At 36.8% G+C, this 17,732-nt stretch overlaps 2 protein-coding genes and 1 long non-coding RNA gene across 4 annotated transcripts in view; 1 reads left to right on the top strand and 2 right to left on the bottom strand.

The window, feature by feature from the left end:
• LOC142985440 (lachesin-like) overlaps positions 1 to 17,732 on the bottom strand; it is a 102,248-nt gene that overhangs the window by 26,768 nt on the left and 57,748 nt on the right. For both annotated transcript variants that reach the window (XM_076133628.1, XM_076133629.1), the window contains one exon: positions 6,719 to 6,761. The gene's annotated coding sequence lies outside the window, so the exon portion shown is untranslated. The remainder of the gene's footprint in view (positions 1 to 6,718; positions 6,762 to 17,732) is intronic.
• LOC142985368 (uncharacterized) lies at positions 12,551 to 13,666 on the top strand. Its single transcript, XR_012960205.1, has 2 exons — positions 12,551 to 12,642; positions 13,516 to 13,666. It is a non-coding gene; the product is annotated as an uncharacterized LOC142985368 (long non-coding RNA).
• LOC142985501 (uncharacterized) lies at positions 15,880 to 17,248 on the bottom strand. Its single transcript, XM_076133711.1, has 2 exons — positions 17,132 to 17,248; positions 15,880 to 16,259 (listed from the first exon to the last, which is right to left on the bottom strand). The coding sequence occupies exons 1-2, from the start codon at positions 17,157 to 17,159 to the stop codon at positions 15,997 to 15,999; spliced, it is 291 nt and encodes a 96-aa protein (XP_075989826.1). The 5' UTR covers positions 17,160 to 17,248; the 3' UTR covers positions 15,880 to 15,996.

The following is a 17,732-nucleotide window of genomic DNA, read 5'->3' as shown; positions in this document are numbered from 1 at the left end:
TAACAATTGATCTTGTATTGGAGTTTTACAAACATACAAACAACGGACATAAACCACAACCAGCATCGAAACAATAAAGAATGTTAGGTATGCCAAATCGCTTTTAATTGTGACTCAGTAAATCCAGTTTTTGTTTTAGTCAAAAATACCAAGTAGTTTTGATTTTATAAGCATTCAAAGTTTCGAAAAATATCGAGTCCCGCTAACAGTTGTACAATGACGTCACACCGTCACCGTGCGGTTACAACTTGTTTTACTTATAAATCGGAAACTAATTGACGTATCGAAGTAATTCTTTCACGAGCATTTTTTATTTTTAACAGAGAATATGGAGTGCTAATAATCAAAATTAGTTAACATTCTTCATTATTTGGTCTTCAGTTTCGTGTGAGAATCGAACCCACGGCCACCAGAACCACTGCGCCTTGGAGGACGTTAAAATTTAATTAGCGAAAGAAAATGAAGGTTACCTCAAAACATTTATTTATAAACCGCTATTACAGTTACCGCTAGTTTCATAGCTCCATTGATTACATTAAACCACTGGATCCACTTCAAGAGAGGATCAGTTAAATTCATTACAGTACGTGACTGTTCTGCCTACGACACAAGACACAAGCGTTAAGATACACTACTCAATAGTCGATAAACGATCAGTGAGTTAAGTAACTTCCCTAACCCCCGGTTTCTGAGGTACATTTAGCGGTGGTTTATCTATTCAATAGCGTTTAAGTTCATGACAGTTTAAATAAACTGCAGTTGTTCTTTTTTTATTCAGACGCGGCGATGTCGAGAAGCATTTTTAACCCCCGACGCAAAAAGAGAGGTCTTATAAGTTTGACGTGTCTGTCTGTCTCTGTGTGTGTCTGTCTGTTTGTGGCATCATAACTCCCGAATGGATGCAGTGATTTCAATTTAGTTTATTTTTTGTATTAAAGGTTACTTATGTGCAAGTGTTCTTAGACATGTTTGATGTAAATCGGTTGAGCCGTTAAAAAGTACCCAACTAGCCAATCTATGAAAAATATGAAAAAAAAAATTGAACAGAATGGGGGCTTTTAATTTTTTTTATTTATAGTTATTTTCTCAACATTACATCTTCGCATCGCACTAATAATACAAAAGTGCTGTAACTCAAAATACAACTTTTATCGCAATCAACGAATAACTTGTTTATTAATGTTTATAACTCCCTATTATGGGTACAAAAACTAAATGCTCTGTGTGTTTTAAAAATAAAATAAAATATTATTTTGTTACTAATAAATAAATGAAATACGTTATGGTTATAGTGTTAAATCTAGTTGAAGTTGTGTCGATGTATTTTGAGTTCCTGCACCATTGTATTATTAGTGCGATATTATAAAAAAATAATACAATAATCGTCTGCCCGACCCAAGAATCGATTCCACGACCTCATCGCCAAACCACAGAGACATTTGTACTTTTACCAATATCAAATACTTATAGATAATGATTTATGTTACACACGCGTAAGGGGACGCCTAGCTAGGGGTTGTAATTAGGGGAGGAATGGCCGTCCAGGGAATGTAGTAATGGTACCTTCACGCTTATGGTATAAGAACATATTGAATGAGTAATGCTAGACTTTACTAAAAATGCGAAAATTTGAGAGTATCTATAGGTACTAATACCCGGCAGACGTTGTTCTGCCATATAAAAAAATGTGTCACTTAGGTGTATGAAAAATAGATGTTGGCCGATTCTCAGACCTAGCCAATATGCTCACAAAATTTCATGAGAATCCGTCAAGCCGTTTCGGAGGAGTATGGCAACGAAAACTGTGATGCGAGAATATTATATATTAGATTATGAAGCTGAAGAGGTAGTTTGTTTGAACGCGCAAATCTCAGAAACTACTGGTTCGAATTGAAAAATATTTTTGAGTTGAATAGAACATTTATAGAAAAAGGCTTCAGGCTATATAACATCATGCTACGACCATTAGGGGCGGCGTAGCAACGAAAAATGTTACAAAAACGGGGAAATTATGATTATCTCTTATGTGACGCAAGCGAAGTTGTGCGGGTCAGCTAGCGAATAAATAATAAATATCATTGTACAACTCACACACGGTCATTTGATTACAAATTAAGTAGAGCTTGTACTATAACTAAATAACTGATAAACATACTTATACATAGGTATACTTGTACATACATACCTATATAGATACATTAACAACCAGGCTCAGAACAGATACTCATCACACTAAGATTTGTTTCGGGTTGGATTCGAACTTATGTCTTCCCGATGTATTGGTAGCGGCGTGGTGATCTTAACCCCTGCACCACGGAGGCAGTGTAACAGTCAAAATCCTTATTTTAAACTAAAAACACTTTGAGTGACGTTAATTAAATTAAAGAAAAATCCTTATCACTATGAAAAATATAATAAAAAAGTTTTTTCCTATCCCAACAATGCAATAGTAATAATCAAAGACTAAACATTTTCTTTTAATCTTTACATCCAATAACAAAAAACCAAAAAAAAATCTCCCTACCCGAGCACCGAACTCGCGACACAATCAACGGTCACACACTAAACATCAAAAGATCCGACCTTTTTCCCACCCTTACATATCGGTATAACTCGACACGTGTCCGACACGTGCCCGACACGAGCCCGACACGTGATGGGACCGGCCCGATAACGATACTGGTTAGTAACGCTCAATTGTACATCACCCTGTATATGACAATTGTCTTTTGTAAACACCCTATACATAGCAATTGTCGTTTGTATTTTTTTAAAGACAACTCCCGCACTAAGAATAGCTCTTGTGTCGCGGGGACTTTTACAAACATACAAACAACGGACACAAAGTACAACTTGTCCCGAAACAGCTATTTGTGGATCGCACAAATAATTAATTGTCCCGTGTGGGAACCGAACTTTCCCGACGCAATGGTAGCGGCGTGGTGACCTAAACCACTGCGCCACGGAGTCGTAAAGTTGTTATAAAACCGCTGTATATGCGAGGGAAGCCGCAGGAAATACGCTAGTGCATCGATTATGATATAAGATTGATGTTTGTGTCGTATTTAATCACGGCTGTGTCAGCCATTTTCAATTTAGCCCGCTATCTTATAGGGTTGTCACTTTGAATATGTTGTACTAAAATTATTGATTTTTGCCAAAATGTAGATGTGAGTTATTTCATTTTGGAGTTGCGATCAAAACGTAGGAATAAAAAAAAAAACATTTGTTCATATAGGTCAAATACTGACACTTATGATAGTCAATGATACAGAGAGTGAATTTACCGCCAGTTCGGAAGATAGCGCCAATGAGAAAAGCTGCTAAATAGTTGTAACGATATTTTATTTATAAATCATCGATATCATTTTATTACAAGGCCTCAATATATATTTATCTATACTAATATTATAAAGCGAGTTTCTTTGTTTGAACGCGCTAATTTCCGGAACTACTAGTAGGTACTAATTGAAAAATTATTTTACTGTTGGATAGCTCATTTACCGAGGAAGACTATACGCTATATATCATCACGCTACGACCAACAAGAGCAGAGTACCAGTAAAAAATGTTACAAAAACGGGGACAATTATGATCCATTCTCTCTTATGTGACGCAAGCGAAGTTGCGCGGGTCAGCTAGTACTTCATATGGCCCCTTTCTCTTGTGTTAGTTATTCCTTGCTATACTAGCACAGCCCTAGTCATCTTACAAGCATATTCCATCACCATATTGGAAACTGCGTCACAGAATATACCGCTTAAATACTTCAATATCTAACTACAGTCTAGTCTTTCTTCCAACTATGTTGTAGTCAGCTTCCAGTCTCACCGGATGCAGCTGAATACCAGTATTGTACATGCAGCGACTGTCTATCAGACCTCCACAACACAGTTACCTGACTTATAACACGATACTAAGACTGCTTGTCACACTTTCAAGCTTCTGACTACTGTTAACGACTGTCAAAGATCTTGGAAAATGTCAGCCGGGACCCACAATTTAACGTGCCAACCAAAACATAAAGTAACTCGATATGTATAATATGATCATCCATGCATAAAACAACCTTTTCACAAACCATGGATACGAAAAATTTGCTTCAGAATGCACGTAAAAAGTCGGTCCCGGTTGTTGTCTACTAAGATAACAGTCGTTAAGCCACGTCAAAGGCTGCGGCTTGAACAACTTTGACACTAGGTTGACCACTAACCATACGATAAGATGTGGACAAAGCGAGTATAAGTATTGCTATGAAAATAGTCGACATTTTTTTTTCTATAAAGGCACCTCTTGCACTACGAATTCCACTTGTATCATGAGGACTTTTACAAACATACAAACAACGGACACAAAGTACAACCAGACCCGAAACAATTATTCGTGGATCGCACAAATAATTGTTCCGTGTGGGAATCGAACCCACGACCTCTCGACTCGACGCAATAGTAGTGGCCTGACCTGAACCACTGCGCCACGGAGGCGGTCGAATTTGAAAAGTTATTACCGTTTTCAAGGCATTCTTACGTCAGTTATCAATTAAAGAGTTTAATATCAAATTCCGAGGCGCCGTAAATTTCAACCCGTTCGGCAATGTCCGGCAAACTTCGGGTTCCTTCGGAGTTATGGTCGCATCAATAAAGCGCTCTTTGAAAAGAATGTATGGGAAATTTTAAACGTCAAATATGTCTTTTCATTGTGGTTTAGTGGCTGATATTCGGTTACAGCGGCCAGTTTCATTCAAACCGGCCTGTGCAGGACTTTCTTGACACTATTAATGTGTTGTAAAAAGGTCAGGTGTTCGTAACCGACGGTCCTGTATGACAACATGTATGTATGTATGTGAATGAAGCAAGGGAAGTTTGTAAGGATCGTACCAAGTGACGTTCTCTGGTCTCTGACTACCCCTATAGGGAAAAGGCCTGATTTTATATATGTTACATGTAAATCATTGATGATGTAAGGAGCTGCTATCAACACTACCGAACACACATAGGTCATATCATAAATTAAATCTATGTATTCATTAAATTTTTTTGAACAAAGGTCCTTCATCGTATGGTTAGTGGTCAACCTAGTGTCAAAGTTGTTCAAGCCGCCCGATGGCCTTTGACGTGGCTTAACGACTGTTATCTTAATTTACGACTTTTTACATGCCTTCCCAAGCACGTAGACGCCCAGTTCAAATACCACTATGCGGTCACCCATCTATGGAATGACCGCGCCAAAGTTGCTTAACCCACAGATCGTTTACCGACCGGTGAGCGCAACTGGCTATGGGCGCCTCTAAATACATACAAATTAAAAAGTAATTAATACATACCCACAAAAACTTTGATCAGAAAAGTCCATTATTAAAATCCATAGCACAATAATCTTTTACACAACACGTTTAAAAGAAAAAAAAAAAACTTTTTAAACATAAACACAATTTAATGTTTTAATTAAAATATTAATTTAAAATTCAAAACACGGTCTGACACTGTCACGAATTAATTAAAAAGATATCATTAGTTACTTTTTAAAGCAATTAATTTAATGTCTTATTTTAATTATAAAATGTAATTTATTTTAGTCTTTCGTATGGTTAGTGGTCAACCTAGTGTCAAAGTTCTTAGAGGATTCTTTGGTCTCTGCCTACCCCTATGGGAAGACGGCGTGATTTTATATATGTATTATCAAAATTAGTAAAAAAGAATTTTTCACTTGCAGATTTTTTTGGTCACTTATTTTAACACACTTACACTATATTTTTATTAAAATTTATAAAACACATTTTGTCACAAAAAATCATTATTTATCACACACACGTACACTTAAAAAACAGTCTTATTTTTTTGTAAAAAAACTACATTTAAGTAAAAATTTTACGTAAAAAAACGCACTATTTTTCATCAAGTAAAAACAGAATAAATTTTTTGTAAAAAAACTACATTTAAATAAAAAAAATTACGAAAAAAAAACACAATTTTTTTTTCTACAAAAATATTTTTCTCAACGCGTTAACTCGCTTCGAAGGGTACCAGTCAACTGGTCTAAACTTCCCACCCCTGTTTCATTCAGAAGGGTGGAATAATGAGATTATAATTGGGAATTAAATCTTTTTTTGTATTCACAAATACAATTTGATTACGAATGTATTTGTTGTAAAATGATTTGAAAAGGGTTGAAATTAGTAATTTTAGTAGTTCATCCCCTTATTAACCTCTTAATAGAGAGAATTAGCATGAACGATTAATATAAATCATCATCAGTCTAGTCTTTCTTCCAACTATGTTGTAGTCGGCTTCCAGTCTCACCGGATACAGCTGAATACCAGTATTGTACATGCAGCGACTGTCTATCAGACCTACACAACACAGTTACCTGACTTATAACACGATACTCCAACTAATATAATATTTATCAGCTATCACATCAAATGGAATATTGACATCTGTTTCCATAATTTTCTGTCTATGTTTTTTTTAAAAGATAACTCCCGCACTAAGAATTGCTCTTGTGTCGCGGGGACTTTTACAAACATACAAACAGCGGACACAAAGTACAACCGCACCCGAAACAATTACTTGTGGATCGCACAAATAACTGTGTGGGAATCGAACCCACGACCTCCTGACGCAATGGTAGCAGCGTGGTGACCTTAACACAAAGTTATCTAGTAGATAAGGTATCTGGCAGTTATTTTTAAGATGTGAAACTAGCACTTAAATCTTACCTCTCGTTTAAATCCAGTTTGTATATTGTTTTTCTTTTATAACCTGCAACAAAAGGAAAAATACATTGTTATAAAGTTCTTTTACAGACAAGTTTCTCAAAATTTCTGACAAAACAGGAAATATTTTTCTTCAAAATTGTGTACGCAACCAACCAGTACTATTAAAATATTTGTTTATTCACTCATTACTCGAAAACTACACCTATTGAAACCAAACTTTACATTAAAAAAGTTCATATTTTAACCTACAAATGAAGCTAAGTTTCATTAAAATTGGTACAACAAATTGGGAAACATAAACGTTTTTTATACAGCATTTATTTGATCACTTATGACTAAAAATCAATACATTTATCTTTGCAGTAAAAAAGCTTATTTCTTAAACTACAAAAAAAACAAAGTTTCATCAAGATCGGTTCAACTAAACATAAACGTTTTTCAAAATTAACCATTTTTTAACCATTTTTAATTACTCATAGCTCAAAAACTACTACACAGATCTTAACCAAACTTAACAATAAAAAGGCTCAATTCCTAACCTACAAATGAAGCAAAGTTTCATCAAAATCGGTCCATCCAAACAGGAAATATAAACGTTTCCATTAGTATGCGCGTCCATTCTTCCCGAAATACACTTCAAGTAACATTTTGATCTGAGTTTGCAAAGTTTTGCTATTTGCATTCTTAAACACTTTGTGATGAGTTCTTGAAAACTTTTGTTTTGATAATTATACAGGATTTAAAATATATTTATGTACATAACAACTGGCAAGAGGGCCTCAGGTTCGAGTCCCGGCTCGGGTATAAAAGTTAAGGTTTCGAAACCTTATCTAAGTGTTAAAACGGGACCTCGCTGTCTGTTTGTCTCCAGGCTGTATCTCATGAACCGTGATAAAAAAATAATAATAATAAAAATCTTTTATTTGGTTAAATACAATATTTAGATTATGTGGTGAAGACATCTCCTTTTAGGCATATTAATGCCTGTGCCAGGAGACGTCGCTCCTTCTTCACATGTAGGTACGTATTGTATAATCTGTTAGCAAATACATTATTTTTTTAGGGGGTACAGAAAATAAAGAAAAATATTAAATATACCTAGTTGTAAAGTTAGCCGGTATCAATAAATTAGGTAACGGTTCTATCTCTGGTAGTGTGCATGTTTGTGTGTGGGTTTGTGATAGTCAGATAGTTGAGGTTTTCACAGATGATGTATTTGACTGCCTCCGTGGCGCAGTGGTTTAGGTCGCCCCGCCGCAAACCATTGCATCCGGAGGTCGTGGGTCCTATTCCCACACGGGACAATTATTATTTGTGCGATCCACAAATAATTGTTTCGTGTTTGGTTGTGCTTTGTGTCCGTTGTTTATATGTTTGTAAAAGTCCCCGCGACACAAGAGCAATTCTTAGAGCGGGAGTTGTCTTTAAAAAAAAATCTTTTGTCGCTATAACAACAAGTACTGAAAACCAGAATAAAATAAATATTTAACTGGGTTATAACAAAATGCGCGATTCCGACTTGGCTGGTTTTTCCGTTATTCTTCTCAATCAATTCTTCCGTAGCCAGTTGCGCTCACCGGTCGGTAAACGATCTGTGGGTCAAGCAAACCTTGGCGCGGTCATTCCATAGATGGGTGACCGCATAGTGGTATTTGAACTGAGCGTCTCCGTGCTTCGGAGGGCACGTTAAAAGTCGGCCCCGGTTGTTGTCTACTAAGATAACAGTCGTTAAGCCACGTCAAAACCTTCGGGCGGCTTGAACAACTTTGACACTAGGTTGACCACTAACCATACGACAAGAAGAAGAAAATCTCCGAAAAGACCCGATCCAGGATTCGAACCCGAGACTTTTACAGCAGTCGTACACTACCGCTCAGACAGTAGTCTAAAAAGTCCTGCTTATCTCATAACTCATTTCAAGCGTGAAGCAAAGATACTACACTGAATTAAATTAAATTTATTGTGAAAGAACTTTCAGGAAAGTTTCTTCATTCACTCATTCATTCGTTCATTCAGAATGAAGTACTTTTATTTCATTCAATGGACTGGCTGTGGTTCTCAAAATATTGGAAGTTTTTTTTTGGTTTCATCCCCTATTTTAGTGCCTTAGGGGTGGATTTTTGAATAAAAATTAGGAAATATAAGACCTCGAGTTGTAAGCTATCTTTTTGATAAATTACATCCAAATTGGTTCAGTAGTTTAGCTTCAAAAAGGGTACATATAGATTGACAGTCGCGCCTGCTTTGTATATTTTTGCATATAAGTAGAGAAAGCAGGCGCAGTGGTTAAGGTCGCCACGCCAGTATTATTGTGTTGGGAGATCATGGGTTCGATTCTCTCACGAAACAATTATAAGTACAATCCACAAATAGTTGTTTCGGATCTGGTTGTACTTTGTGTCCGTTGTTTGTATATTTGTAAAAGTCCCCGCGACACGAGAGCAATTCTTAGTGCGGGAGTTGTCTTTTAAAAAAAGGTTTCAACCAAATAATCCAGGTATTGCAATTACCTAAGTCTAAACCTAAATACAAATACTAATAATAAATCTAGTCTTTAATCAATTACCGTACAACACCGATTCAAATAAGACTGTGAGTGAAAGAGAGACCGCTATACAATGTATATAGTGCTATCCTTTTCTTACTGTAGTTTAAAACTACAACTGACTGCTTTTACAATTTATTTATTGGTTGTTAACACGCTACTAGTTAACTAAGGGTGGTAAAAACCCTTGTTTTAACTACAATATACTTTTGAACCATCAGTCTAGCCTTTCTTTCTATGTTGTAGTCGGCTTCCAGTCTCACCGGATGCAGCTGAATACCAGTATTGTACATGCAGCGACTGTCTATTGCGATGAACCGAACTCAGATTGTGTGGTGAGTATCTGTTCTGAGCCTGGTTGTTAATGTATCTATATAAGTATGTATTTACAAGTATATAAGTATGTTTATCAGTTATTTGGTTGCAGTACAAGCTCTGCTTAGTTTGTAATCAAATGACCGTGTGTGAGTTGTCCAATATTTATTTATTTATTTTATAAAACGATCGCTGAAATCATATTTCGGAAATTATTTTTACTTACATACAAACATAAATCCTTGTTTTCATAAGAGTAGCAGGGATCCTTACAAACTTCCCTCGCTTCATTCACACACATACATCTTGTCATAAAAGATCGCCGATTACGAGTACTACTAACATTATTCTGGTATAATACGATTTCTTGAAAGAAAAGACTGTAACCGACGGTCCTGTGTAACAACATGTATGTATGTGAATGAAGCAAGAGAAGTTTGTAAGGATCGTACCAAGTGACGTTCTCTGGTCTTTGCCTATCCCTATGGGAAAAAGGCGTGATATTGTGTATGTATGTAATCCAAACCGGAGTTAAGAAATTTTTAAATTCGACGAAGTGCTTCGGTGAATGGTAGGTAGAATCCTTGCGCTTCGTTTGGTTCGTCTCGTGCCCCTAGACAGAGAGACAGACTGTTAAAAAAGTATTTCCAAATGGACAACTTTGAGCATCATTGGTTCTAGTTATTTTTGCGACTGAAAGCAAAAGTTTTTAATTAAAACAAAGTCTATACTGCAAGTTAAATGTCTCGTTTATTTTGTTACTTATTATTTAAAATGGAGGCCTTTTGTTTAAATCATTAGTGAGTGAATAGGAGTTTAAATAGATTGTAAATCTTAGTAGAGAGAGCCTTAGTATGCCAGATTTTTCTAGATTATCCCACTAATATTAGGTCGGGTAAAAAGTATTTTCGCATTATAGTATGTATGAACTTCTAATAAAACTTTTCTCTACACAAAAAAGCTCGATATTTGTGTACCTCACGAGCTCACTGAAAGAAACCTAATGAACCGTGTACACATTTGTGATTCTTGAAGTCAAGGAGTTTTTATTACAAGTTCATACATACTATAATGTGAAAAGACTTTTCCCCGACCTAATAGATAGTAAATCTTAGGAGAGAGAGAGCCTTAGTATACAAGATTTTTCTAGATTATCCTACTAATGTTATAAATGCGAAAGTTTGCAAGTATGTATGTTTGTTACCTTTTCACACAAATACTACTGAACCGATAACGATGAAATTTGGTATACAGGTAGCTGAAGACCCAGAATAACACATAGGTTACTTTTTATCCCGGATCGGGATTTACACGGGTAGGGTAAATAAAGTAAAATAAAGTATCTATCTGTATCAAACAGGTCACCGTCAGCTGTATAAGCCGAGTCACTGATGTTATACATTCTGTATGTTGTATACCTCCAGCCGCGAACTGCGCATACAACACTCTCTTCAGAAGTATAATTTTGATCGTTAACCTTTAAAATAAAACACAGTTTTAAATATAATCGTCTTTCGCTTGAGCAATGAGCAATAAAAGTAAAGACTTTAGAGGCGTTAAGAGGTAAATTACGACGAAATGCCTTAACTAAGATGAAGATACAAGTTGGAGAAAAAAGCGATTACTTACATTCAAATTATAATAAATAAATATCATTGGACAACTCACACACGGTCATTTGATTACAAACTAAGCAGAGCTTGTACTGTAACCAAATAACTGATAAACATACTTATATACTTGTAAATACATACTTATATAGATACATTAACAAGGTCAGAACAGATACTCGTGCTCATCACACTAATATCTGTCCCGGGTGGAAGTCACCACACGCGGCGCTACGGTTATTGCGGCGAGGTGACCACGTTAACCACTGCGACAAACGTGCAGCTGAAATTTCTCTGCTTACACCTTCGGGGATAACATGATGTAAAGATTGTAAATACAATTTTAAAATAAGATACGCTTAAACGTAAGAGTTGCGTCATTTTAATAAAAATACCTGTTATCTCAAAGATTTTAAAATATTTTGTCACACTGCTAGTATTATAATAAAATATTAAATTTTTCATACTTACTAACATTATAAATGCGAGAGTATTTCTGTTTATCTATTAAAGCAATTTTAATATAAACCTCATCATCAGTCTAGCCTTTCTTCCAACTATGTTGTAGTCGGCTTCCAGTCTCATCGGATGCAGCTGAATACCAGTATTATACATGCAGCGACTGTCTATCAGACCTACACAACACAGTTACCTGACTTATAACACGATACTAAGACTGGTTGCCAGACTTTCAAGCTTCTGACTACTGTTAACGACTGACAAAGATCTTTGAAAATGACAGCCGGGACTCACAATTTAACCTACCAAAACCCCTAAAACGTTCTACTTGAGAGTTCTTTAACACATTTCTTGAAGGTATGCAAAGTCCCCAACCCGCACTTGGCTTGCGCGGTGAACTCAAGGCCTAACCCCTCCCTCATTTGGGTGGAGACCCTTACCTAGCAGTGGGACATTTTTTTTAAACCATTACTGTACCACTGCAGGGCAAGAGTCTCCGCCGAAACGAGGGGAAGGGGTTAGCCTTGAGTCCACCACGCTGACCAAGTGCGGGGACTTTGCATACCTTCAAGAACTGTTCTAAACAACTCTCAGGCATGCAAGGTTGCATCACGATGTTTTCCTTCACCGTTGGAACAAGTGATATTTTTTTCTCATACACACATAACTTGGAAAAGTCATTGGTGTGTTGCCTTGTCCGAACCGTCAACCACTTGCGTGGTACCAACTTATACCACTCGGCTATCACTGCTTTCTTTAATATGAGTTGAATTTTATACGCGAGTAAAGCCGCGTTAAAAAACTAGTTTAAAATATATTCTTAATGAAGCATGAAAACAAAACAAATCGATTCTACAGTGTTAACATAAACTATATTAAATTCTATAATATAAGTTTAGTAGAGAGATTTTATCAAAATAATATCAACCGGTGCGGAGAAAACACGTACAAGATGCACAAAATCAAAGTTATTTTTGTACTATGTGTCATAGCAGGTATGTTTTACTTATATAATTTATTATTATGTCAACATATAGTCTGACAAGTTAGTGGAAAGTCTTGTTTTTTAAAAAGTAGTCTTATTTAAACTAATATAATTAAGCTGAAGAGTTTGTTTGTTTGAACGCGCTAATCTCAGGAACTCAAGCATTAAAAAAATATTTTTGTGTTGAATAGACCATTTAATGAAGAAGGCTTTAAGCTATATAACATCACGCTACGACCATTAGGAGCGGAGTAGCAACGAAAAATGTTACAAAAACGGGGGAAAATATGACCCATTCTGTCTTATGTGACGCAAGCGAAGTTGCGCGAGTCATGAAATATAATATTGGACTATAGAAACCTATAATTCTACCAAAATTTCGAGATAGAAAGAGAGATAGAATTTAGCTTATGTAATTTTATATTATAAGTATGTAAAGTCTGTTTAACCGTTTAATTCTACCTAAATCAGATCAGCATTTGAGTTGCTCGAGACAAACATACAGTTTTTATTTGCTTCTTAAAATAACGTCCTTTCTCATAAAATAATCTACTACTGTGTAAGATTTTATCATAATTGTTGTACTAGTTTATATAGTACAATCTCACTAAACATAGTTTCCTTTGATAAAAAAGTGTTTTGAATTACTCAAAAATAATCTCAAGTTGCGCTAGTGATCAATGTTGCGATTTCGTTTCAAAAACTTAGAAATCAAATAATTAAAAGTCTGACATAAAATTTAAGTGTCAGTAAAAATATCTGTATCAATATAAAATGACAGCAAATGTATGAAAACAAAACTAATTTTCCATACCGAATCAGCAGTTCTTGAGATATTTGCGACGAAACAAACGAACATTATTTTTTCTTTTTTTTTTCACAGTCCTCCTATCATCAGTATCGTGCAGGCCTCAGTCTTCCACGGAGGGTTCCACCAGCATTCCAGACCAAGCACAGAACCCGCTCTCCTTCCTCTCACTACCGCTGCAACTACCACTGAACTTCTTTAACAGTATGATGAGAACTTCGCAAAATTAATTTGTTGTTTTATTTATTACTGTTACGCCCTCGTGGCTTAGTTAACAACAGCCGCACGGATCGATTACTGAAGTTAAGCTACGCTTAACAAGGTTGGTCTGTGGATGGGTGGCCGTATTATACATATCGAGTAGCTCTGTGTTTCGAAAGGCACGTTTAATTGTGTCATTTTCGAAGATCTTTGACAGTCGTTACCAGTAGTCAGAAGCTTGAAATCCTAACTACCAGTCTTACTTAGTATCATGTTATAAGTCAGGTAACTGTGTTGTGGAGGTCTGATAGACAGTCGCTGCATGTACAATACTGGTATTCAGCTGCATCCGGTGAGACTGGAAGCCGACTACAACATAGTTGGAAGAAAGACTACACTGATGATGATACCCTTTTATCTTTATCTATGGATCTGTCCAATTACAGATTTTTATTTATTTATTTTGTACAAACAAACATTACAGTTAGTGTCCTTTGCAAGTAAACTCCCCAAAGTTTGACGTTTGATGGCGAGAAGCGCACTTTTACAAAAATAATAACGTTCGAAAAATAGACTGTGGAGGAACGAGTTGATAGTGTTTTTCCAACCAAAGGGAGGATCCTCCGAGCAGGCGAGGTGATCATGCCTGGTGGGCCTAGGCTGCCCGACTGTTGTAGTCGGGAACTTGTATATATAGTCAGTTGCAGTGCAAACTTCGATAGCGCGATTCAGGACTTGTGACGTCAGTCACACTGCGCGTGATGGTTGGTTGCGCGCTGGTTCCAGTAGATGTCGCTGTATGTAGCGAGCCGCTACAAGACTATCTCACACTGAAAGAATTTTTGAAATCGGACCAGTAGTTCCTGAGATTAGCGCGTTCAAACAAACAAACTCTTCAGCTTTATAATATTAGTATAGATTAGTATAGATATGGTATGCATTTCGCAGTATGGTATGTTAACAATTCAACAACTTTACAAGCTCACACGCAATACGGCTGAATGACTGCATAAATTGTAAAATTCCTGCTTATCTATGTAAAGTACTTACAAACTATTTATTAGACAAATGTTTATGTCGGAATATGAAATCTAAATGATTTACAACCAGAATATCACATATCTTAGTTTTCTATTCTATCGTATGGTTAGTGGCCAACCTAGTGTCAAAGTTGTTCAAGCCAAGCCTTTGACGTGGCTTAACGACTGTTATCTTAATTGACAACAACCGGGGCCGACTATTTCCGTGCCCTCCGAAGCACGGAGACGCTCTAAGTTAAGACGTCTAGTTCTAATATCACTATGCGGTCACCCATCTATGGAATGACCGCGCCAACGGTTGCTTCACCCACTGATCGTTAAGTATCTTAGTTGAGTACTAGTGTACGTCAAATTGATGGTCACTATTCAGTACATTGCTGCTTTGACGTAACGTGTTAATCACTATAATCTAAGAGAAAAAACAATGTACAGCATAGTGGTTTTCAAATAGTTGTGAACTGAGATACGTCATAGCCCGCCTGAATATTTCTGTTCAATAATTTATCGTTAACAGCCAATGATAGCTTAATGGCGTAAGTGGTAGACAGTTCGAACCCGAGGCAACACACCAATGACTTTTCCAAGTTATGTGTGTATTAGAAATAACTATCACTTGTTCCAACGGTGAAGGAAAACATCGTGATGCAACCTTGCATGCCTGAGAGTTGTTTATCGCATTTCTTAAAGGTATGCAAACTCCCCAAAAGCTCTTGGTGGACTCAAGGCTTAACACCTCTCTCATTTCAAGAGAACACTTATTTTCAACAGTGGTAAATAATGGTTATATATTAGGTCGGGGAAAAAGTCTTTTCGCATTATAGTATGTATGAACTTGTAATAAAATCTTTTCTCTACACAAAAAAGCTCGATATTGTACCTCACGAGCTCACTGAAAGAAACCTAATGAACCGTGTACTCATTTGTGATTCTTGAAGCCAAAGAGATTTTATTACAAGTTCCTACATACTATAATGTGAAAAGACTTTTTCCCCGACATAATATATCATCGTATAATTAATGTAATAATGTCAAAGTTGTTCATAATTAAAAAATCTTTGATGTGGCTTAACGACTGTTATCTTAATTGACAACAACCGGGACCGACTTTTTACATACCGGTGAAGCTCTACTCAATTTCTATAAAGCGACTTTTCACACTAAAGAAAACATAAAAAAGTAAAATAAAAAAATAACCATATATTAGATACCAAAACATAAATTTTAATTTCTCAAAAGTTTCAATCAAAAAATCATCATCAGACCGAAAAATGTAAATTTATTGACCAATTTCATCCAGATTTTTTTGCAACGTCATTTAATAGCAGGGCGGAGGGGGGCATGGGCAGGGGCACGGGGGTGGAGGGCACGGGGGAGGGGGGCACGGAGGTGGGGGGCACGGCGAGGGGCACTGGCAGGGGGTGTAGACTGTGGCTGGGCCATTGCATGGGGGGCACGGTCTAGACAGACAGATCTGCGGGGGACTGATGCAAGGCGCCCCCTGCTCGCCGAAGCAGACGGTGCTGCCATCGCAGGTGGTGTAACACCGCCACGGCGCCGCAGCCGTGTACGTGATGAGTGCTGCAAGAATTTAGACATTAGCATTCTCTTCTCAATAAAAACTCAACTCCCGCACTAAGTATTCCAACTATGTTGTAGTCGGCCTCCAGTCAACGGATGCCGCTGAATACCAGTATTGTATATGTAGCGACTGTCTATCAGACCTACACAACTAACATAATATTTATCAGTTATCTCATTACAAGGAATATTACTGGTTTTCGAGCATTAGCTGTTTTTTTAAAGACAACTCCTGCACTTAGAATTGCTCTTGTGTCGCGGATACTTTTACAAACATACAAACAACGGACACGAAGTACAACCGGACCTGAAAGAATTATTTGTGGATCGCACAAATAATTGTTCCGCGTGGCAATGGAACCGACGACCTCCTGACGCAATGGTAGCGGCGTGGCGACCTTAACCACTGCGCCACACAGTCAATAATTGATAGTTTCTAGTCGGTTCCTGTGGTTTGCTGTCAGTCTTCCTTTATCTTCTAAATTGTAGACTTCTGGTACTGATTATTACAAAAGTACGGCTTGGCGACCTTCTAAATTAGTTTTAATGATTTCATAACAAATCCTGAAAGTTTCCTAACAATTTTGGACTCAAAATTAAATCCAAAAAGATACATATTTATCATGACAAAGTTAAGACGCCAAAGTTGACTGTATTTGAGGTAAATGACTGCCATGGCGCAGTGGTTAAAGTGGTCACGCCACTACCATAGCGTCGGGAGATCGTTGGTTCGATTCTAAAACGGAACAATTATATGTGCGATTCACAAATAGTCATTTCGGGTCTGTCCGTTATTTTTATGTTTGTAAAAGTCCCCGCGACACAAGAGCAATTCTTAGTGCGGAAGTCTTAAAATAAAGAAAGGTACTCACCAAGAACTACTAGTGCCTTCAAAGCCATTGCGCTGACAGTACCACTCTTCACAATTGTACTCACTTATATACTACCAACTATATTTATATATGCTTCAATGAAATAAAGATACAGATATAATTGATTTGAACCAGTACTTTTTTGACCTAAACTTTGTGCGTTTTTTTATCACTCAATTTTGTCTCATTGCAGGAGTCTCTTCCCAAACGAGGGAGAGAGGTTAAGCCTTGAGTCACATAAACTTAGTGCTATCATAATTTAAAAGAAAGGAAGAAATTGGGAAAATTAAACTATGGTATCATGTGGTACCTCCCACGAAAGTGGTTAAAGGGAACCCGAGGCAACGTAACAATGACTTTTCCATGTGTGTTAGCAAATGTTGTTTTGCCATATAAATTTAAAAAAAATAGTGTCACTTAGGAGTATGTAAAGTAGATGTTACCGATTCTCAGACCTACTCAATATGCTCACAAATTTTCATGAGAGTCAGTCAAGACTCAAGCCGTTTCGGAGTAGTACAGGAACTCATATTGTGACATGGAAATTTTATATATACATAAGATTATCCCTTGTTCCAACGGTGAATGAAAACATCGTGAT

The sequence above is a fragment of the Anticarsia gemmatalis genome, chromosome 30 (genome assembly GCF_050436995.1).
Source record: "Anticarsia gemmatalis isolate Benzon Research Colony breed Stoneville strain chromosome 30, ilAntGemm2 primary, whole genome shotgun sequence".
NCBI lineage: Eukaryota > Metazoa > Arthropoda > Insecta > Lepidoptera > Erebidae > Anticarsia > Anticarsia gemmatalis.
Note: the sequence above shows the minus strand (reverse complement) of the source record. Positions and strands in the feature narration are given on the sequence as shown.